Here is a 25,134-nt window from a genome sequence, read left to right on the forward strand (position 1 = left end):
AATTGTGCTTGAATTTGTACATTTTAAATAGTTGAAATTGGACTTCAAACGGGACATGAAATTGAAGATTAAAATAGGTCTTCAAATTGGATTTTAAAATTGAAGGCGAGAGCCGGAAACTTTAAATATGACACGAAGTGGGACTTGGAATGTTATGTCCCATTTTAAGTCCCATTTCGTATCTTATTATAAAAGTTCCGTTTCAACTTCAGTTTTAAATTCAATTTAAAGTTCTATTTCAACCTTCAATTTGAGGCGTAAACTGCATGTCCCTGGGAGACCAACGTTCAAATGGAATTTGAAATGGGACATGTAATTGGACTTGAAATGGAACATACAACATTACTTGAAATTATATTTGAAATTAGACTAGGAATTGGACTTGAAAACGGAGTTGAAATTAGACTTGACATTTTAATCGAAATTGGGTTTGAAAGTTGAATTAAATTAGTCTTGGAATTGGATTTGAAAATGACCATGAAATTGGACCTCAATGTTTGACTTTAAAAGGGACGCGAAATTGAACCTAAAATTGAAGTTGAATTAGGTCTTAAAATTAGATTCACAATTGAAGTGAAGCGTGACTTCTAATGGGATATGAAATTGGACTTTAAATTAAACTTTAAATCAAACTTCAAATTGGACTTAAAATGGGACTTAAATTGAACTTGGATTTGGACAAAATTGGACGTGCTTTGCTTTAAATTGAACTAGAAATTTGACTTGAAATGAGATTTTAAATTGTCCAACTTTGAAATTAGACCTTGAAATTTAACTTGAATTTGTGAAGTTAAAAGTTATAGTTAAAATATAACTAGAAAAAGGACATAAATTTGAACCTAAAAATAAATTTGTAATATGAATCGAAATGGGGTTAAAATTGAAACGCGAATTTAGGTAGGACTTGAAATTATGGAATAAAAAATGGGACATCCAACGGACTTCTAGTGGAAATGGAAATTTGACTTCAAACGGGACATGAAATTGAAGATTAAAATAGGTCTTCAAATTGGATTTAAAATTGAAGGCGAGAACCGGAAATTTTAAATATGACATGAAGGGGGACTTGGAATGTTATGTCCCATTTCGTATCATATTTAAAGATCCGTTTCAACTTCAGTTTTAAATTTAAATTGAAGTCCTATTTCAACCTTCAATTTGAGGTGTAAATTAAATGACCCTGGGAGACCAAAGATCAAATGGAATTTGAAATGGGACACGTAATTGGACTTGAAATAGAACATAAAACTTTACTTGAAATTATACTTGAAATTAGACTAGCAATTGGACTTGAAAAAGTAGTTGAAATTAGACTTGACATTTTAATCGAAATTGGGTTTGAAAGTTGAATTAAATTAGTCTTGATTAGTCTTAACTTCATGTTTTAATTTAAACCTGAATTCTGGTAGATTCTTGGTTCAAATTCAAATTGGCTTACATTCGGATCCGACTTGCCCCAGATTAGGGTCTAAATTCATCAGTTCCAAACTCAGGACCAAGTTTGGGTCCAAAATCAGGTCCGAACTCATGTCTGAATTCAGATCGAATTTCTGGAAAATTAACTAATGTTCGAAATTCTGGTTCAAATTCATCTAAAAATCCAAGTTCAAAATTATGTCCTAATTCAAGTTCAAGGCCAATTCTAAACGAAATCAATGATGAAGTGTAAAGTTAGACGCAAATTCAATTCCAAATTTCAGTCCAAACTCAGGTCTACATTCAGGTCCGAAAATATGTCTAAATTCAGGTTTAAATTCAAGTCCAAATTTATGGCCCAGTTCAGGTCCAAAATAGGGTGGATATTCAGATCCAAATTCAGGTCCGAAATAAAGCCCAGTTTTATTGCGAAATCCAAGTTCGAGTTCAAGTCCAAACTGAGGTTCGGATTCATGTCCAAATTTAGGTTTAATATCATATCCAAATTTAAATCCCATATCTAGAGCAACGTCCAAATTTAGGTTTAATATCATATCCAAATTTAAATCCCATAATATGGGATTATATTCGAATCCGAATATTATATTCGGTCGAATTTAGGTTCAAATTCAGATCCAAATTCATTCCCAAAATAAGACCCATATTGAGCTTCGAATTCTAGTCCGAATAGGACACCGTCTCTAGTTTCTGATAATAAATAACAGAAGTTGGCACAAGTGTTTCATCATGCACCATGCGTGAGAGTATGCTCGAAACTATCAATGTTTTCCTGTAGAATACAACAGATGTCGTTACTTTGTAACGCTTATTGTACATTTCAGAAACAGCTCAATTTTGCGCGACAATAAATTTACTCAACAAAATAGAAATAGAACATACAACATTACTTGAAATTATACTTGAAATTAGACTAGGAATTGGACTTGAAAACGGAGTTGAAATTAGACTTGACATTTTAATCTAAATTGGGTTTGAATTAAATTAGTCTTGGAATTGGATTTGAAAATGACCATGAAATTGCACCTGAATTTGAACTAATTTGCGCTTCTTTCTGAAGTAAAGATTAAAGATTGAACTTGGCATATAGGACGTGAAATTGGATTTGAAATTGAAGTTGAATTTATAAATTTGGACTTTAAAATGAACGCGATATTGAACCTAAAATTGAAGTTGAATTACGTCTTAAAATTAGATTTACAATTGAAGTGAAGCGTGACTTTAAATGGGATGTGAAATTGGACTTTGAATTAAAACTTTAAATCGAACTTCAAATTGGACTTAAAATGGAACTTAAATTGGACAAAATTGGACGTAAAAAAGCCTGGGTGCTTCTGTTTTTATACGACAGACTTTGCAACCAGTTGTTAGAATACAGGACAGTGCGGGGTCAGTGCTGAGATTCTATTGACTCTAATAGCCTCTCCCAGCCGAGATTCGAACATACGACGACTGGCTTATTAGACCAGCGTCTTACCTCGAGGCCAACTGAGAGGGGACAAAATTGGACGTGCTTTGCTTTAAATTGAACTAGAAATTTGACTTGAAATGAGACTTAAAATTGTCCATCTTTGAAATTGGACCTTGAAATTCAACTTGAATTTGTGAAGTTATAGCTAAAATATGACTAGAAAAAGGACATAAATTTGAACCTAAAACTAAATTTGAAATAAGAATCGAAATGGGATTTAAAATTGAAATGCGACTTTAAGTAGGACATGAAATTGGACTCGAGATGGAACATAAAATGGGACATCCAACGGACTTCTAGTGGGACATGTAATTGGACTTGAAATATTATTTAAAATCATCAGTAAAAAAATAACATGGCAATAAGAAAGCGGAAAACCGTTCTTTATTAATGAGCATTTTTGCAAATCATACTACAAAATGGGACGTGGATCCCAGAATTCCATAAATGGATTTGTGAACTAACATGTGATGTATTTCGCCAGAAAATTTTAAAGAAATTTCAAAGGTAATCAAAAATTAAGATTGATTTGATTGAATTTGGACCTGAAGTCGAACCCGAATTCAAACCTGAAGTCGGACCCGAATTCAAACCTAGATTCGACCTGAATTTGGAAATGTTGTTACATGAACATAAACCTGAAAAAAGAAGCGGATCTAAAGTTAAGTTAGATTCAAACTTGGGCCCAAATTCAAGCCTAAATTTAGGTACCAATTCACGTCCGAGTTCCGCTTCAAATTGAGTTTCTAAATAAGATCAGAATTTTAATCCATAGTCCGGGTCCGACTCCAGAACCGAACTTATGTCCAAATTCAGGTCCAAATAGGGCCGATATGCAGAAACAAATTTATGTCCGAAATGAGATCCGGTTTTTGAGGTGTCCAAATTCAGGTATATCTTCATCCAATTCATCAACTTCAGGTTTGAATTCGGGTCCGAATTCAGGTCCAAATTTAGGTCTAATTTCAAGTCGAAATTTTGGCCTTTTTGGTCATGCCTAATTCCAATTCCAAATTCCGGGCCAACGTTAGGCCCAAATTCAGGTCAAAATTTAGCTTATGACCGAATTAACGTTCAAATTCAAGTCCAAAATGAAGTTCAAAATAGTGTCAAGTTAGAGAGTTAGAAATAAGATTTGCGAAATGTAAAGAATAATAAGCAGAAACTAGAAACGAAAATTGTGAATTAATGTCCAAATTGTGGTTTAACTTCATGTCATAATTTAAACCTGAATTCTGGTAGATTCTAGGTTCAAATTCAAGTCCAAAGTAAGGTTTAAATTCGGTTCCGACTTGGCCCAGATTAGGGTCTAAATTCATCAGTTCCGAACTCAGGACCACGGTTGGGTCCAAAATCAGGTCTGAACTCATGTCTGACTTCAGATCGAAATTTTGGTTCAAATTCATCTAAAAATCCAAGTTCAAAATTATGTCCTAATTCAAGTTCAAGGCCAATTCTAAATTCAAATCAAAAATGAAGAGTAAAGTTAGGCGCAAATTTATTTTCAAATTTCAGTCCAAACTCAGGTCTGAAAATATATCCAAATTCAGGTTTAAATTCAAGTCCAAAGTTATGGCCTAGTTTAGGTTCAAACTAGGGTGGATTTTCAGTTCCAAATTCAGGTGCGAAATAAAGGGGGCGAAGTTCGAATTCAAGTTCATGTTCAATTGCAAATTCATGCCCAAGGGTAAACCCAAATTCAAGTCCACATTTAGCTCGAAATTTATGTTCAAATTCAATTCTAGAGTCAGGTCCGAATTCAATTTCTAAGTCCGAACACAATTTGGGTCAGGTCCGAATTCAAATCGAAATTCTGGTTCAAACTCAAATAAAACCCCAAGTCCGAGTTGATATCCAAATATAGGCTCAAGCCCATTTCTAGATTCAAATTCAGGTTCGATTTTTAGCTTCAAAGTCAGGCTCAAAATAATGTCGATTTCAAATACGAAGTTGTCCAAATTCAGGATCAAATTCAAGTCTAAATTCATAGCCAAATTCAGGACTAAAATAAGGGGATACTCATATGCAAATGCAGGTCTAATTTCAGGTTGGAATTCAAGGTCAAGTGCATGTCTAAGTTCAAATTCGATTTCTAATCCGGATTCAAGTTTAAACTAGAGTCCGAATTCAAGTTCCATGTCCAATTCCAAATTCATGACCAAAGTTATACCTAAATTCATGTCCACATTCAGCTCGAAATTTAGGTTTAAAGTCTGTTCCGAATTCAAAACTAGATTTGGGTCCAAAATCAGGTCCGACCTCATGTCCGAATTCAGGTCGAAATTCTGGTTCAAATTCAAGTAAACAACCCAAGCCAAACTTGTGTTGATTGATGCTAAAAAGTATCCTAAAAGTACCCGTTCATAGAAGCCCTGATGAAGATCCAAATCCGGCTCGAAACGTTGGTGTAAAAAGGCAAATATAACGTCTACTATAATTTAATGACTGAACGGCCAAAATCCCAATCATTCGATAATTACATCTCAGTCGAAAAATACTAGTGAATTGAGGCTCAACTTCAATGCTAAATTCATGTAAAATCAGCCCCAATTCCTGTTTGTTCAAATTTAGGTTTAAATTTCGTTCCAAATTTATTGCCAAGTTCAGTTCCAAAATAGGGTTGATATTCAGGTTTAGTGTCCACGTTTCAATGCTAGGTATATTCAGGTCGCATTTAGATCCAAATTCAGATTCATAATCTGCTTTAAATTCAGACCTAAAATAATATCCAAATAGAATTCCAAATTCGAGCTCTAGTACAGGACAAAATTCGGATGTAATTCCAGGTCCAAATTCCAAAGTTAAACCCAAATTCAAGTCCAAATTTAGGCTCAAATTCAGTTTCGAACTCAGGATCAGATTTCAGTACAGACAAGCGAACTCAGGTAAAAATTCTAGTTCATATTTAAGTTCAAATCCAATTCTAAATTCAGATTAAAAATCAGGTTTAAAACTAGGTCCAAACTCAGATTCAAGTTTTGGTCTCAATTCAGTTCTAAATTCCGGTTTGAATTCAGGTCCGTATAGGGTTGGGAGTACCGACAGGATTTTTGAGAACCGGTATTTCGGTACTGAAAGGATCAGTACCGGTAATACCGGTACTGGTACCGGTACCCAAAGCTTTAAAAAGAAAATCCTTGTTCTTTGAAAATGTGCTAATACTTTTATTTGAGGTCCAATTCTTAAGTCACTTCACCTCACCTTGCAGTTACCATTTCATTTGTACTATCACTTAGGTAGCAGGAGTCACCCAGGTACTTTCAAAATCGCTAATTGTGTTCTCATCTAAGATATATGAGAATAGGGCCCTTGTAAAAATGAACAGAGTTAGCGATTGCAAAAATTGGAGTGATTCCAAACGACATCTGGCGAAAGTCGGGAGGCTACGATGGGTCGGCAATGTCGCAAGGATGACGGATGACGGTGCACCGAAATCTGTTCTTTTCAAAAACCCCACCGATTCCATAAATAGAGGGGCCCAATGACCAGGTTGAAGCCGACTTCGAGCAGCTCAATGAATTGGTGATAAGTAGCCTAGGACCAAGTACAGTGGAGACAAGTTTTTGATACAACACGACCCCCCGGTTGTATGCTGCTAGTGGAGAAGCTTGCAAAGTTCAACTTTAAGATGCACAGAATATTCAATGTACTGTTCACCATGCGAAAACGAATCTGCCATACACTGAAAATGCTTTCTCAGAATGTTTCGCTGGTGGACAGGCTGTACTCTGGGTACCGAAAAGCATAGTCTAATACTTGCTCTTCAATCCTTGAGTTACATCGAAGCGAATTCATTGCGCAGAGTGTTTTGGTGTACAGGTCTAATCGAACTCCTTAAAGCTTGAACTGCTATAGGGGTCTGAAGTCCGTTCTATTTTTTCCTTCATGATCAGCTAGCCATATTCATTCCAATAACTAACGCTCAACAATTTCCTCAATCTTGTTACTGGCGTTAAATCATTGTAGTAACTCATCCGCTAGCTTTATCAAAATGTAACGCGTAGTTTTAGAAATTATTTTAAAATTGTTATCTTCGATTTTAAGGCCGAATGTTAGAAAAATTGCATAATTGTTCAGTACCGAAAGTACCGGTTTTCTCTTGTGCCAGTACCGGTATTTCGGTACTGGAAAATCAGCCGGTAGTACCGGTATTCCCGGTTCCGGTACTCCCGGTATCCCAACCCTAGGTCCGAGCAAGTGGCCAATTTCGTGTTAAATTCAAGTCCAAATGTACGGTCAAATTCAGGTATAAAATAGGGTTGATATTCAGATTCAAATTTAAAGCCGAATTAAAGTCCAAAAAAAAATTACAATCAATTTTGTAGTAGAAACAAGGCATCTACAGCAGTTTTATTGTGAAGTTTTTATTGAAACTTATGGTTATTTATTGTAAAAGTGCCTCAAATTCAAATTTTATTCCAATTTTTGTTTTTATTTTATGGCCAATTCTAGCCATATTTCATCATAAATTTGCTGCCTTTTTTATTATATTTTGTTTTTTAGCCTAAAAAATTATCATAAAAGGACGATAACTTTTACTGTAAATGACAATTTTTGATCTCGGAAAACTAGATTTTTTATTGTTAAGATACTTAACAACTCGTCATTTTTATGGTAGAATCTCTGAAAACTATAAAAGTTATGATGGACAACAATAAGTTTGATGGTTTGGTTATCTTTTCTGACGATAAATTTTATGGTTTTTACTGTATTTTGTATCCTACGCAATTACCAAATACAAATACAAAAAAATTCAAATTGAACTCCGAACTCATGTCCGAATAGAAATTTAAAATCAGGTCCAAATTAAGATCCAAATTCAAGTCCAAATGTACGTCCAATTTCAGCTCATAATTCTGGTTCAAATCAAGTCAAAACCCAAGTCCAAATTCAGGTCCAAATTTAGGTCCAAATTGAGGCCTGAAAACAGGTCCAAATTAAAATCTGAATTCTAGGTTTCTAATTCCTAGTCGATAATCGTAAACTGTCCAATATTTAAGCCTTCAGAAAACACAACAATAAAGCGACGACGAAAAGAAATCTAAAATACGAAGGAAAGACAACGAAGAGATGCCGTAAAAACGACGAAAATGCGGTAAAAAATAAAATAACGAAATAAGATGACGAAAGTACGAACAAAAGTTGACAAAAAAACATCGAAAAACGACTAAAAAACGACGACGGAAACAACATGAAAATGCGATCCCAAGATGCACAAACCACGACAAAAAGAACAAAAACATGACAGAAAGAGGTTTAAAAAGCATCAAAAGAGGGATGAAACATGCTACAAATGACTATGAAAGAACGGCGAAAAGATAGTAAAAAGGTAACATTTTTGTTGTTTTGATAACCAACAGAATGACGAAAAATTGACAAAAAAGTGACAAAAACACGGCGTAACAACGACAAAAGGTGATGAGAAAATGACAAAAACGAAGAAAAGATGCCAGCAACAGCAACAAAAAAGTCGTCAAAAACGTACCAAAGCAAGAATAAAAATAGGACAGAGAGATTACTACAAGACAACGAACACAATAAAAAAATCAGAGGGGTTGTGTACAAGACACGACCGCATATATAGGTGACGTAGGACTACATAAGTCTCTTTGGAGTGATAGTAGCATGTATTCATGCTTGTAATCATTCGATTCTTCATATATACGTGCTATATGCAACATATATACATGCTACATGCGTTGTATGTAACATTTATCAAAGTAGTAACATTGCATACGTTCAATTCTCAAAAGATTGTGCATTTGAAAACAATTTAACAAAATCAAGAACACAAACTATTGCTTTCCTGCTACCTTACTGAAATTAAAGATTGTTTTTATTACCCATGGTTCCCCACGCTGAAGGGATTTTACCAATTCAATCCTATTTTATTAACAGCACATCTTTTCACTACACTTCTAATGAAACGGCAAGCGTGTGTATTCATACAGATTGGTATTATAACCGAACACTACAGTTGTAGCACATTTTTCCAACACAGATATCAAATTCGCCGAGGTTTAATCGTCTCGCAGTAAAGAATTTGCGATCTGTTGGGGCAATGAACTTCTATTATTTTTTCTGGCACACTTCCCTAACACAGACATCAAATTGGACTAGGTTTAATCGCGTTCGTAAGAAATCTGTTGGCACGAGGCGGCTCTGTCACTCTTTCTGGCGTACTTCCCAAGCAAGGACATCAAAATGGTCTAGGTTTAATCGCGGTGTTAAGAAATTTTGTTGAAATGAGGAAACTTTGTCAGTTGTTTTGGCTTACTTCCCAAGCACAGATATCAAATTGGTATAGGTTTAGACATCGTAAAGAATCTTCCAACCAATCACGAAGCTAGAATTCTAGCAAAACATAGGTTCATTATTTTCAATTTTCTAATAGTTTAACATCAAGAATCCATACTTTTCTTCATTTGGGTCAATTCTTAGAAGATTCTCCGATCGATTGATGTAAGAATATTGAAAATCGATCGGAAAACCGCTGAGCTATTAGCGCTCAAAACCTTTCATTTTTTGTGACGCTCGCATTTTTCGATTTTTTGGAATGACACCCTATCTCAAAACTTGCCGTAAGACGTAGTCCTACGTCAAAATGAACAAAAGAAAACACGACAAAAAATGATTTAGCATCAAAAAGACGCCAAAGTATGCAAAAAGAATGACGGAACGGCAGTAATGAAAACAACATTTTGGTTGCTCTTTTATATGCCAGAAGTTAATACAGTAATGTTCCGATTTTGGTAGCTCCCGATTTTGTCTATCCCCGATTTTATCAGCTTTTTATCCCGATTTTGTCAGCCTATAAATTTTGTTTAACTTTTGTGCTTGTAAACATGATTTATAAAACTTTTCAGCATGCTTGAAACTATTCTGATTCTGTGGGGAGAGTTTTTGAATAAAATGATGCCTTCTTGCGAGTAATTCGGGGTCAAAATTAGGGTATTTTTATAGTTAAAGCTCTATAGTTCCTAAACAAGCAATGATAGAGGTATACTGTATTCAGCAATGTTGTGTATTTTTACTAATTGTACAACTTTGTAAAACAAGAAAAAGTTATACAATAACTACAAAAACAGCTAAAGTAGAAAAACTGATTTTAACGATTTTTCATTTATGGGAAATAAGATTTTTCTATCTTTCCTTAAGAGATAGAAAGTTACTGTCTTCAACAAAATTTCTTGTAGTAATATGGTGTAAAACTTTGCAGAACACATCAATGTGTTATATTGAAACTGAAGAAAATTAAATTGTTTTATGTATTTTTAGGCGGATTAATCAAAATTTTGATTCCGCTGGACGATAGAACTTTCGACTTTTAAAAACTCTTCCAAAGGTTCCATAAGCCTAAAACCAAGTTTTCCCGCTCAAAGCTAATGCGCACCAAAAATGGTTCTGGACCAGTGTGCTGTGCCCGGTCCATTGGGCTTTCGGTTTACAAACTGAGGGTTAAAATTTAATTTTTAGTAAAAGTCTTCGATATTCCAAGGTCTTAAGTCTTGAATTTTAAAAAAAATTCGAAAAAAAAAATTTCCCCATTTTGTCAGCCCAAAATTCAACATGGGGCTGACAAAATCGGAACATTACTGTAATTGTCCTTTGTGGCAGTTTTGGTTGTTTACAAAACCAACAGTCTAGCGAGAAAAGGTACCAAAAATGTGATGAAAAGACAACAAAAAACGATGGAAAGATGACAAAAAAAAACGAACAAAAAAAATCGTCAAATTGACGTAGCCAAAATGAAGGTGCTAAAACAACAACAAAAAAGATGACAGCGACGATAAAAAGCCGTTGAAAAAGGGATCAAAAGTGCAAAAACGGAGTCAAAAGGACGAAAATGTGACGCAAAGATGGTAAAACGACCATGAAAAGGCGACAATAAAGACGCGCCGAAACGCGTCGAAAAAACAACACAAAATAACCAAAGGACAACATAAGAACGACGAAAAGACAACAGATAGACGACAAAAAGATGGCGAAGGGGAGGCGAAAAGATAACAAAAAATAAAAGACGAAATACGATAAACGAACACCAAGAAAACGCTAGAGACCTAACAAAAAGCGACGAAAAGACTACAAATAGATGAAGAAAATGCGATGAAGAGACGATTAAACGACAGCCAAACACAGCAACAAGTCTTAACTCTTAGCTAATAGAATCTATGATGAATTGAAATCTTTTAATCTTGAAAGTTTTAAATTTACGACCACTACTGGCTTGCCAAAGCAGATTATATTGTGACCTCTTAAGATGTTTCCTTAAAAAGAAACATACTGTAACGCTGAGCCGTTTAGCGAGAAGTTTCCTTTATCAGTATTAATTACAGAAACACATTTCTATTGAATGAAAGAAAAGTCATAACTTTTTCACGATTGAAGTCAACTATTAATTTTGTTTGAGTAACCTGCATTTTTTCTTCAATCGTGGAAAAAATCCTGGTAAACTCAAGGATATTTTTACGAAACTGAGTAGATACTTTGCAAAAACATTTTACGCGTCATTGAAGTTGAGACGCATTTTTGCAATTTTTGCATTTGCAGTTTTGCATTTCCCTCTCACTTGCGTCTAGCCATGACTGGCTGTTGGTTTGGATTTCAGCAAACTGAACTTGAAATTAAACCTATGCAATAATCATAAGTTTCCATAAATTTGTAGAATAATAGATTAACGTCCGATCGCCATGTTGTTTCGTTACCAGCAGCGGATGTGGAGGGGTCCTCGATTGGAATCCAAAACCACCTGTATCCTGTAAAAAAGTGCTATCTAAAAAAAACTGTACCTCTGTGACACCAACCAGACTGCGATTATCATAAACAACCAAGCTAACAACAGTAATAAATTCTCTGACTTTCAGTTCAATCATGAGAATTTTTTTCCACTTCTTTTTGAGACTTTTCTTCACCTTTTTTTCTCGAAGTTTCTAATGCTTTTAGATATCGTTACGTTTCAGTTCCGAGTACTTCAACGATTTTGTATAGGCTGAAAATCATTTTCAATTATTACTTTACTTTTGTTTTTCTACATTCATCAAAACAATTGCTGGGCAGCGGAAGCAAAAACCAAAAGCAAAAAAAAAAAAGAATCTAAAATCCCTGGCCTGTGAAGTGCCGTTTTATCTCATGCACAACTTTTTCTCGTCCACCATCAAAAAAAAAAAGTCCACCACACCACTACTGTCCGCGTGACTAAAAATCTTTGTGTCACATCAATTGGTCTGCCGAACCGATTAAACACACTTTCCATCCTTTCCCCTCCTTCTCTTCGTTGACAGAATTCGATCCCCCCCCCAAAAATTCAGTCATCATTTTTCTGTCTTTCTCTTAACTTCCATTGTCCCATCTGCATGAGCATACTCAATGTCTATCTGTCTATATTCTATATATATAAAAAGCTTCTGACATGTGCTGTTTTTTTATTTGAGAAAAAAATTTCCGAAAGAAAAAAGATCAATCAACGATCCGCTCTAACTGTTGCTAGCAATGTGTTACAATTCGAAGGATGGCATATTGGCATCCACTACACCAGCCTCATCATCTCATCATTATATTGCACCAGTTGTTTGGTTTTCATTTTGTTTCTCTCTCTTTCTCGCTGTCTCGTTTTCCGTTACTCATTATTCGGTTTTGGACTTTGTTTTGGTCACAAACAGTCTCTCTCTTACTTGCATTATGTTTTTGTATCAAAATGTTTGAGTAACAAAAAAAAAAAAACAAACCCACATACGAACTACATATTTTTCCGTTCCAACTACTAACTATATTGCTGTGAGTACTTTTGTGAAACTAAACTTTTCGTCTATCGTTCGTCTATATTTAGGTATATACAAATATTTAAAGCCAAACAAAAAAAAAATTAAGTCGAAAAATACTTCCCCCAAAACAAAACGAACCCGTAGTGTAAATATGTAACAAAACCGACTTCACTACTTTACTTACTTACTTACTGTACCTTCCCTCTTACTGAATCATTTTGTTCTTTTTTTTCTCTCTCTGTCTTTCTCTTTCTGAATGCTATGTTATTGCTAGTTTTGGAAAGAAAAACTCTCGCTTCCCTTGTTCTTGTTCTCTTACTTACTTAGAGATTTGTTGATTTCGGATTTAATTTTCCCCTTTTTGCTAGAAATTTTTTTAAGGAATGTCTAAACTATGGTTTTTGTTCAATTCGTTTTTTTTTCAGTGCATGGCTTTTAACGGCATGGCGGGTTTTCCGCTCATTTTTTATAACTTGTTTTGTTCAGAAAAAAAACGTAGTTTTGAGCTTGTGTAGCTTGTTGTAGTCGAACGAACTATAAACAAATCGTAGACTTACGTGTGTGTGTTAGTGTAAATACGATAAGAGGGAAACTTGAATTGTCTGAATGTCGCACAACCGCGCGCTAGTAAATGCAAAGCAAAAAAAAACAAAGAACCAGCGAACGGCGTTGTTCGTAAGACTGTAAATTTTTGAAAAAAAACGTAACTAGAAGTAGAAAACGTGCAGCGCAGAACAATTGGTTGACTTCTATGACTGTTAGAATGAAAACAAACGAAACAAAAAAAAATTAACTGATTAGGGGATGACTGATTAATTGAGGGAAATTTAAACAAAGCTACAACAACAGGACCGATCCGATCTGCTATTTACCGATTTGTTTTCTTACATTAACAATAATATATTACTTATTAACTTAAAAGTTTAGAATATTAACTAATATATCCGATTAGTTTTTACCTATATATATATTATATATTAAACTTGAATGCGAGCGCTCTGAGGCTCGACCCCAAACTCCCTCGACAAGCATGTGTTCGTCCGAAATTGATCAAATGTTTGTGATTTTTTTTGCTGCCGCCGCTGATCGCCACACACGATCACAAACCAAAACCAAAAACCAAAAACGAAACAAACAAAAACACGGTAAAATTCCTCAAAATCATGGGCGTCGAGTGCAGAAAGAAAACCACTCGCCTTAAATACGACCCGCCGTACGTGAAGAAACCGATGGCCAAGTACATGGGCGGGGCCGCCAACGCTAACCACCACTCCCAGGACGATATCTCGCTCGAGGGCTCCAACAAGATGATGTTCGGCAACCAGACGACGCAGTTTAGGTAAGTTTTTCTAAACCGCGCCTCCCAACAGAGACCTTCGCCACACTTCGTTCGTCAGCAGAATTTTTTTACACGTCAAAATACCACCACCCGCGCCTGGCTGGCTGGTAGACTCTCTGTAGGTTTTTGAAAGCTCAGGGACATATAGCGTAGGAGAATGAAGACGAAAGAAAAAAATCGGTTCGGTATTTAGCCGTTTCGAATCGCGTTTTTTGCTGCTTCGAGCGTCACACTCAAGCGGTGGCTTTGAAGGAAGAAGAAAAAAATTCCCAGAACGGCAGTCGCATGTGGTCGTTGATCAACTCAAATTTACCGCTTCTGGGCGCTCGGATTCGGATAGGAATGAGTATAAAAATCTCGTCGACACCAAAGGGACGACGCTTCCTCCTCCTCTGGCTGCCTCCTACATGGTGCTGCCCGTTACCAAGCGACCGACGCAGATAAAAGTCCTTTTGAAGTCAGCAGAACGACGACAAAACACGGTACAAAACCGAAAACCGGAATAATTCCACTGCTTCGAAGTGATGAGAGAAAACGCAAATTCCTTCTGGGAAACCGATACTCACCGAGCTGGAAGAAATTGATCCATATCCACCCGGTTCGGTTGTACAATATTACTGCATGGCTCCGGCTTAGTCCAGTGTGCCAGTCGCCGTCGTCGATTAGTGCACTGATGCGTGCCCAATAAAGTGAAAGCCGCTTTGATGTTTGATTGCTTACTCGGTCGAAATCCGGTCCGTCGCTCGAATCGCAACTTTCTAGCAGCAGGTATTTGAGTTAGTTTCAATTTTCCCTTTGCCTAGCTTAGCTACGGACCACACACTAGCAACTAGTGCAATGGTTTTCCGCGAACGACAGAAGTGAAATATTACAAGGAAATCTCTACTCACAATTTGGCCCAACCAAACCAAAAGTCCAAACATTCAGACATTCAGGCTACATCAGAGTATACAGTTTGTTCCGATTTTGCGAATCCTTGAAAAGTAGCAAATTTTCCCGAAGATTACTATCTATATATATATACGGTACACAAGCCCTCCCTCCGACAAAAAAACAGTTCTTGCATGAGTCCGATTCCTTTCTTTTTCTCTAATGCCGCGCAACCGAACACACACAAATCATCCATCATCTCACTCTCCACCCACCACCCACACAGAGCCACCCACTCACATACAGAGCAATCATTCCGTCCATTATTGGCCACGAAACAAAAAAACAATCGACAACCATCAGCGCGTATAATTCACCGCACACACACACACACGTCCCATCGACCGAGCCCAGCCGAGTTCGGAGGACAATTTGTCTCCTGGGAGGTAGCTCCGATGAAACACACTCAAACCGAACCTCCTGAGGCAATAAATGCCACCAACGCCACAAAAAAACAACGACGAAAGCACAATTATCACTTCTTCTTCAGGAGGAGAGGGACACCAAGTGCAACAGCAGCAGCCCCAGCGAAAAACTCCGATCATCATCAATCATAGTATTTTATTACTTTCCAACGATTTGTGACCGACCGCCGCGGCGCGGCGCGGCGTCCTGACGCGACGACAATCGGTCGGTCGGTTCTCAGCAGAAAAAACAACCTACCGAGCGTCTCCATTGTTCCTACGCACACGCATTCGTACGATTAATGATAAAGCGTTTGTTTGCAGTTTCATTTTACATTGTTGTTGTGAAAAAAAGAAATCAATTTATTTGTTGCATCCAACGTTTGCTCTTTAACAACCGACGAATTGTCGGAAATTCTTTTCAAAACTTCCAATAATTTCCAAAGTTCCCAACGCCATCCTCCCGCAAAAAAGTCGCTGTACCTTCCGCATTCCGTTTCTCCTTGTACGGGAAAAAAAGGGATCAAAATTTCCCCTGAAAGGGTTCCACCAATCCGGAATGGTGGGTGTTTCCGGGTCCGGGCCGCCGGATGCAAATTTTTCAAACCCGAACTCCCGAACGACGACCCAGTGCCCAGTGGCTGACTGATTGAAGAAGCGCGTGAAGATCGCTTTCACGCGCGCGCTCGGAAGGAACCTAAAATCCATTTAATCAGCGAAATCCTTTGCGGGTTTCCCCTTTTCGTTTGGTTTCGCAGCAGCAGCGGTATGGAAACGAGTAATTTGCCCCTTTTTACTCCCCGTTCTATTGTGCGTCATGGGGGATAGATTTTACCTTTTTTGTTTGCATTTTTCTGTAGTTTCGCTCTACTTTTCCGACCGAGTGAGGGATGCGGAAAAAACCGTTGAGCTCTGGCCGGTAGCTAGCGAGCTTAATGACAAGCTCCATGGGTTCCGCGTAGGGTGTCCCTTCAATGTTCAGAGGAATCATGTATTTTTCTCCCGCCATTTCTTCGATAAACTCTAAACTCGTTATGATAGGCAAGCTCCATATGATTGGTACTTTTTAGTTTTTAAGTTACGCAAAAATTTCTGTTTTATTTGTATGAGAGTCTTTATCCCCCTACCACAGGGGTGAGGGGTTTTAAACCATCATAAAATAAATTCATGCCTCCAAAAACTCCCACATGCCAAATTTGGTTCCAGTTGCTTGATTACTTTTCAAGTTATGCAAAAATTTGTGTTTCATTTGTATGGAAACTCCCCCTCTTAATGGGGGAGGGGTCTCTAACCATCATAAGAACCTTCCCCGGCCCAAAAACCCCTACATGCAAATTTTCACGCCGATCGGTTTAGTAGTTTTCGATTCTATAAGGGATATACGGACAGACAGATAGACAGGAATCCACGTTCGTCTGCAACTATACTGACAGTGATGGAATGAACAGTAAACTACTTTCCGACAATGCGTACTTTCCAAAAAATTTTCATTACTTTCCCCTACCGTCGCTTTATCAATTGTAGAACCACCGTTTCAAAAATATTAATAAATATGTTTGACCGCATTTCAAGGCCAAGACTAAAAACTCGAGGTCGGTCTATTTTCATAGGAACGGAGCCTTTCTCCGAAGACCCGCGCTGAGAATCGCGGCTAACACGCTGACAGACGAACACCATCACGCGCAGTACCTTGCAAGTCGTAAGGGCCTGCACAGTGTCGTCGTCCTGCCAGTAAAAACAAGTTAGATTTAAAACTTCTCGGTCGGTGGTTATCTACAGTAGACGGAGGAAGAGGCACAATTTGTGCCTAAAACCCAACCGCGTCGCCTCGCTATCTTAATAAGTGGGTTTTGCAGCCTCCAGCGCCTCTACGGTTCAAGGTACAAGTACCAGCGAGCCACATGCCCTGGCAGGTGTTGTGGGTTCGAATCCGGTTATAATCTCAGATTATAGCTTGGTTCGACCCTAGCACTTTCCAGCATTGGACAAAAGGTAGGAGTCAAAACGACTACTTGTTAAGCGTAGCCACCAATACCCCCTCCCCCCTATTCACCTTTCCGCTCTTTCCTCTCCTGCACCAAAAAAAATTTCATTTTCATTTCTTTCCCTACCGTCCCTTCATCAATTGTAGAACCACCGTTTCAAAAAATATTAATATAGAGTAAGGAGGGGTAAAAGTGCGATTCAATGATTTATTGGTGCAGATTTCGAGTAAATTAACTAATTTGGCATGGATGGGTGACTACTTTGACAGCTTGAATCTAACGTAAACTTTGGTTGCTTACGTAGCATAGTTGCTGAGTTATGTGCAAATGTTATTTTAGGGCGGTTTTGATGTACTTTTTCGTTATACGGCAAATACGATATCAACAGGAGGATATAACTTGTTGAAAATTGGTAGCAATGTTTTACATCACTCACATATCTATTTTGAAAATACGGTGAAAAGAATTTACAAAATATATTTCGCTTTTCCGTAATTTAATCTAACCCCGTCAAGCGCCTAGCGGGGTAAAAGTGCGATTCATGGACGAGGCAAAAATGTATAGCTCATTATATACAGCTTTAGGCACTATATTACAGATACTAGAAAAGGAAGATCTGCAGAAAATTGTGTGTTCTATAGATATTGGCCGAAGCAAAACAATGTTTTTCCGCTGATGAACGTTGAACGTTTTTCCGCTGAACAAACGTTTGGAAAAGTTTCGATCGAACGGAGGCTGCAATACACAAGCGCAAAATTGGAAAGGTGCAAATTGAGAATATTCCTTACCGAAAACCGAAACATTACGCAGATTGGAGATAATATGGTTTTGTTAGCTACTGTTGTGCTCCCTAGTAACAATTTAGGTTTTATCGGACTCTTACGATGGTTTTTATGACCAAAATTGGTCATAAAAACCACAATACGGGCACACTAAAACTCACAATGTTACTTGGGCTAATTTCATGGATTCGAGCTATGCAATTTTGCCCCGCGGTATTCGCACTTTTGCCCCGATAGTGGGGTAAAAGTGCGAATCGGCACTTGATCAGAAGAAAGAAGAATTTATTTTGCAAAACACAATTACCGCAGATGATTTATAGTTGAATGTAAAGACATTGAGTTACTGCATCACTATAAAGTATATTATGTTGTTGTTCTTCTTTATATCTCACGAAAATTGATGACAACTTCAAACATCGTACTTATGCCCCGCCATACTCTATATGTATGACCGCATTTCAAGGTCAAGACTAATAATATGAGATTAGTCTATGGCCAATAATAAAGTCCCTAAAATTAAAATGAATGATATGATAAAATTAAAATGTTTATGCATGTATTGGTGTGAAAATTGGCTCATTATCGGCTACCAAAGATCAGCCATATATATTTGAAGACACCTGAGAAACCATCCACGAGACGACCGATTCGGTGAATTGGCTGTACTTCATCAGCAGACCAAAAGGGACTCAGATGATTTAGGTGTTTTGGTTTTTCAAGTGTTTGGTGTTGAGGTTTTTCAAGTGCTGTCTACAACCGATAATACTCTTAATTTAGTATGGACTTTTACTCCATTTGTTAGAAGCGTTCTTGGTGCCTTTGTCTCTCGCACATTTGTAGTACGCATCAAATGACGCATCTCAGTTTGTTAGGCTGAAATTAACACCAAGATGAATTTTCAGCTAGTGAATGAAAGTTGATTTATATGTTCATATCAGAGGGGAATTTTTGTGCTCCTCCTTGATAAAAAGAATTAGAGTTGCTCTGTGATAACAGCTGTTTAATTTCTAGAATAGGTAAACGTGAACATAATTGTGTGTTTTCCAAACCATCATCGAGTGTGGATAGACGTCAGCGATCGCTTCTTTTTTTCGGCCGTAATTCACGTAATTGTGCCAATGCAGAAACAGTACTTTTGATCAGTATTGTTTGTTATTTAGTTTTCATTTGGGAAAGCGCAGCAAAATAAAAGGAATGTAGGCTAAATTTAGCAGCATGCTGAAAATACCCTCCGATACCCTACTTTAAATGATATTCTTAACATTTTTGAGAGTTTAGAATAAAGAAGGAAAAAGTTCGGTATGATTCAATCTATTCTACGGCCTTCTACGACAGTACAGGGCGCTGACTGTCAACAAAGTAAATGTTTCCTCATAATTTACTACCAGAATGACAGAGGATTACGAATGAAAACTGACCGACAACGAACAAGACTCGTCATCATGCTGATGAAATTATCTTTGACTGTGGACAGTTATTCGGTCATGGCTGCAATGCTTACGGAAAGGACAGCATCGTAATTTTGATAGCCTTCGATAGCCTAAAGACAACCTTCGATAGTGTCAATCACACGATATTCCGTTTGCCAAACTCGACTGTCTGGGTGTGTCATCATACCTTGTCTACTGATTAAAGTCGTACCTGACCTGACTTGTGCGTTAGATTGATATTAAAACAGTAAAATGAACTGTACCATTTATGTGTCCCACAAGGAAGTAATTTAGGACCATTATTGTTAACCACTGGCGTCTGCCATTTCTTACAAACGAGCACCACAACTCGTTGGTCGTTTATCACACCACATATGGACGGTGCGTGGGAACGAATGGTCCGCTCGGTGAAGAGAGCCGTATTGGAACCATATTAGAAGCTCAACGATGGCTAGGTGACGAGGCTCTGGAAACGGTAATTGCCGCGTAGATCCCTAACCATTTAATCCTAGGATGCTCACCAGAGTTAAGCAACCTGTAAAAATACCTACTGATCATCGTAAAAAGCAAAAAAGTGATGGCGTTGCGCGTTGCACTTTGACGGAATTTAGCTGTCTGTTTTATTCTCCTTCAAACGGACATCGCAGCTAACTGTTATTCTGTACATGGATGCTGTTGCTGTGGTGCTATTGCTACAATCCTATTGACTATAACGATCTCACATAGTCGACATTTTAACCAGTGACCAGAGTTTTTGGATCAGTATCGCGCTTTTTAGTTGGTTTCGAGCTATGACGTTGGTCTAACAAGCCGGTCGTCGTATGTCCCAATTTCGGCAGGGAGAGACTGCTAGAGTCAATAGGATTGTAGCAATGGCCCTGCAATTGTCCTGCACTCAAGTTTCGATAACGGAATGCATCACTCAGTGGTCGAAAGAATTGACAGCCCTGCACCCTGTTTTACCTCTGGTAGTATTCTTTTATCTGTCAGCCCATGAACATGACTACAGAACTACTGACAGTTTTTGTCTTTCTCAGTTTTCTACTGTTTAAAACAATTCATTCACGTATTGCAGTACTGAATGATTGCTCGACTAACTTGCCAGTAAAATTTTACTTGCAATGCGTATTGATTTTAGTGCTTAGATTTCTCATATACGCCTTAACTGATGCATTAACTGCTCATTTGTTACTGTTTCTAGTACAGATGACCCAAGTAACACACAAAACAAGTTAGGAAATAATATTCGTGGAAAGTAGTCACTTAAGAGTACTATAAACGTCGTTATTATTAAGGTTTTGAGATGTTTTGGGATAACATGAATTTATTTGACAGCTCATATCAAATGTATAATGTTTGTTTTGTCAACATGTCAACACGAAGTTTTTATTATGTCTCCATTACTAAATTTAAACTACTGGAAGAACAAGTTGTAGCTTATGCTATTATAACGTTTTAAATTGGTATGAAATAACCTGATACATACTTCTTTCAATTCTTGTTTTATTAAACTTCAAATTTTTGCGCTTTTCATGTAATAGAGAAGTTCTGATATATGTAATATTATACTGTTCTATAACAGGCTGTGTTGCTTGGGGAAATGAGCTCTGCATTGCCAACCTGAAACCTTTCGATTCGAGTGAATCATTTACGTTCATGATCGTGTTGTTCTCTACATTTATTCATTCTCGACAATGGTGAATGAAATCAAATGTCAATCATTCATTCATTTTGAACTACCGACAACGGCAAACGAAATTATAATGAATGTGAACATTGTTCTGAAGTTTTAATTAATTTCCTTCAGCCAGGTTTTGGGTGATTTTAAAAAGCAGGCAGTTTAAAAAACTAAGTTTTGAGATCTAAATTATCAGTCAAGAGCAAGAAAATTGACTGACAGGTTAGTTGAGCAATTATTCAGCACTGCCGTTCATGAATGAATAGTTTTGAAGTGTTGAAAACTGAGAAAGACAAACACTGTCAGCAGTTCAGTAGTCATATCCACAAGTTGACAGAAAAAAAGAATTTTACCAGGGGTAAAACTGAATGCTTTTATGCGATGAATGCGTTTTATATTCACCTTCGTGCAGGGCTGTTAATTTTTTCGAGCACTGAATCCCGTTAAAAGATTTTTTAAAAAAGATTTTTTAGTTTATAACGTATTAAATTCATTCATTTCTTCATGGATTAACAAGATTTTTGCATGAATCAATCAGAATTTTCTTCACGAATTGGATCGCATGGATGATAAGATCGTGTATTTCAATAGCTAAATAGTGAAAATTGATGTTAAGTGAACCGTCCAGTTAATTTCTAGGAACGATGCTGATCTAACAAGCTAATCGTCATATATTCGAATCTCGCCTAGGCGTTGCTGCTAGATAGAGTCAGTAGGGAGGGGTCAGTCCCGGCGTAGTGGTTAGCATTCACGCCCCTTACGCCGAGGACCCGGGTTCAAATCCCAACCCCGCAGAAGTCACGAATTACCCAAAACTGGTTGAAGTGATTATAATCTAAACAAAAAAAAGAGTCAGTAGGATTGTTGCACTAGCCCTGTAACTGTCCTGCCGGCTGTGAAGTCTGTCGATACAGTGAAGTCAAGTCTTTGAAAGACGTTTAAGTCCATGGCTCTGGCTTTTGATGATAACTGAGAAGTTGTAAATTTTTCATTGGAGGATCTCCTAACTTCCCAAACTTGGAAGATCTCCTAACTTCCCAAACACGGACGACACATGCATATACGAGCCAACTACTGTGGAATAATCTTCGTATGTCTTGACGGTTACAGAAGCCCAGGAATATATAGACAAAATACATTCGAATGTGATGGAACGAGATTGGACAACATCCAAACGATGAGTTTTGTTGTTTTTAAAACCGTTGTTAGTGCAAACGTTCGCTTAATAAAGGTTAATAACGAACCATAGCATTTGATTACTTTCGTAAGCACCCTACAGGTTGTCGGATATAAATCAGGGGGCACAATCGACTTAAGTTATAACTCGTGAATTTTATTAGTTGTTACAAATAGAAAATAACGAGCTTGAAGTCATCAATCGACATAGTCAACCTACTTCAATTACGTAATGGTGTAATGTCGACGGTTTTCAATTACTGATATCGAAGTTATTAATAACGCAACTCGTCCCTTCCCACTTATGCTTTTCACCAGAGACCAGTACTTCCATTTTATTGGCACTGGGGTACGGTGATTACTTTGTATGCTTAAACCACAACAAGTCAAATATGTCAAATAAGCGATATCGAAATTCTCTCAACTATATTCATTATTCGATTGAGACCGTAATAGGCCTCTGGCCTAAAACGTGCGATTTTATTAATATTGGCTTGTGTCAGTCATATTCAACCCTACTAGCACAGTTGTAATAAACTAGTTGTGGTAACCGATTCATGACTAATTTCAGTCATAATTAGGTTGCAGCAACCAGAAGTGACAAAAGTGTGCTATTTGGGAAAGCAAATATTTGCCAGCCACCGAATTGACTATTATCAATTGGAATCATTGGACCGGAGTAGAACTGAAATTCGTTGAAATAAAATTTTGATTTATTTTAGTAAGATTTTCACTGCCTTTTTCAATGAATAATGGAGACGCTCGGTGATTTGTTGTCAAAAGGAATGCAAATCAGATCATCATATCAGAGACACCCCGTCCGGGCAGTTCAGCCTGACGTCAAAGAGTGACCTGTGTCCAGGTAATTAATCACCACCACCACGCTCTACGCTGCTGGCTAGGCAGAAACACATTGTCTAATTACAACGGTTGCCTCCACCACCCACCCGGAGAAAGTGTTTTATTTTTTCGCGACCGACCATCTCATCCTGCTGCTGTGAGGGTAAGTGCAGGAATAGAAACCGAAACAACGGCAACAACAGGCACATTAGACGCACAATCTAGAGGTTTCTGAAAGATAATAATCATCGGCATTGAAAGCATCAATGCGGCGGGGCACCGTAGCTGTTCTCCGGGAAAATTATAATTAATGGACCGCTGACCGGCCTTCTGTGAAGGAAAAGCTTTTAGTAATTTCGTTGTTGTTTTTTGCGCGAGAAAAAAATTGCTAATGTATTGAAAATGAAGCGAAATCCTTTAAGTGTTTCCCGAATAATAATATTACTAATTTATTCTCCGGAAATAAATCCGTGAAGCATTTATGCAGCTGAGCCCTAGATAATCCGGTTGAAGCCGGTGGTGACGGTAACCGGACGGGGGCGCGGCATCGAATAAAATCTGTTAACATTCAACCAAGTTCCATCATTACATGTTTATCAAAATGTAATATAAACAATCAACCATCAAGTGCCTGCTGTATCAGAACACTGCTGAATCGGATTTGCATGTTTTCAAAACTGGTAAACAACCATTTCCATAATCTCGACAATCAAACCACAACCTCGTCCCGTCATCGAAGTGAAAAACATGCATCGTGTAACATACACCAATCCATACACTCCTGCACAAAAACACACACACACACACACACGCACGCATACATACATACACACACACCCACATTTTGATTGCTGTGAAACATTTCAATGCTCAAATCCAGTTCGTTACTTTATTTCTAGTCAAATGCCAGTTCTAGCAGCATATTCAAACATTTATAAATATACATTATATCGTTTTCGTTTTCGAATCTAGCTTACCTACGTATGATGGTTACTATATTATTACTTATTGATGAATTACTACTTAGAGTGTTCCTAGTCTGCCAAATGACTTTTGCCCTAGCCGAAAAAAAAAATCAGTTGTTAAACTCGATCGTGTGTGTGCATTTTAAGCAAGCAGCAACCCACAACCAACCACCATTGTAAGAAGAAAAAAAAAACGAAGAGATCTTCAGTGGAACCGAACCTTTTTTTTTTGACACATTCTAGCTTGATCCCCGCGATCCACCAGAAACGATTAGCGAGATTGTTTTTGATTTTTTAATTTAGGAATGTTGACACTGTTTTGTATGAAACGAAATAAAAAAGCGCTTCGGTTGAACTAGTTTCTCACTTCGTGCAAATTTGTTTTGGTCGCTGCGTTTTTCACTTTTTGTATGATATCAATTGGCTAGTTTTTCTTTTCCTTTTTCTGGCAGTTAACTGAAGCGCTTTCCGAACCGAACTCGGGCCCCGTTGATCTGTAAACTAATCGCGGTTTGTTTCCCTCTTTCCCCTACCAAAACCATACTCAACCCCCATTGGAATGATGACGATGACGGCGACGACGACCATCACCACCACCACCACCATCCAACGTGCTCTCTACTCTTCCAAGGGATCACAAATCGATCCGCAGGATGACTGGCACCTCGGGCAGCGAAGAGGATCCAACGCATTCCGGTAAGTTGTACCTTGCTACGTACCATCATTTTTAGAAGCTAAACTAAATAACAAAATAGGAACTGTGAAAAAAAAGTCAATTTTGATTGCCTGTTCGACATTTGCTAGAGCTGTGAGGAATAATAACAATCCTGAACTCATTTTTTGTTGCTTTCTAGAGCCCTAGGAAACGAAAGTAACCACCCCCGCCTTCTTCTGTATACACGAAAGTAGAACGCACACCACCCATCATCATGCCGTTTT

At 37.6% G+C, this 25,134-nt stretch overlaps 1 protein-coding gene across 1 annotated transcript in view; it reads left to right on the top strand.

Annotated features, from left to right (window-relative positions):
- LOC128732897 (disintegrin and metalloproteinase domain-containing protein 30) overlaps positions 1-25,134 on the top strand; it is a 439,446-nt gene that overhangs the window by 396,134 nt on the left and 18,178 nt on the right. The window contains exons 16-17 of the mRNA XM_053826334.1: positions 13,847-14,005; positions 24,827-24,891. Of these exons, the coding sequence (XP_053682309.1) occupies positions 13,847-14,005; positions 24,827-24,891 (224 nt within the window). The remainder of the gene's footprint in view (positions 1-13,846; positions 14,006-24,826; positions 24,892-25,134) is intronic.

The sequence above is a fragment of the Sabethes cyaneus genome, chromosome 1 (genome assembly GCF_943734655.1).
Source record: "Sabethes cyaneus chromosome 1, idSabCyanKW18_F2, whole genome shotgun sequence".
NCBI lineage: Eukaryota > Metazoa > Arthropoda > Insecta > Diptera > Culicidae > Sabethes > Sabethes cyaneus.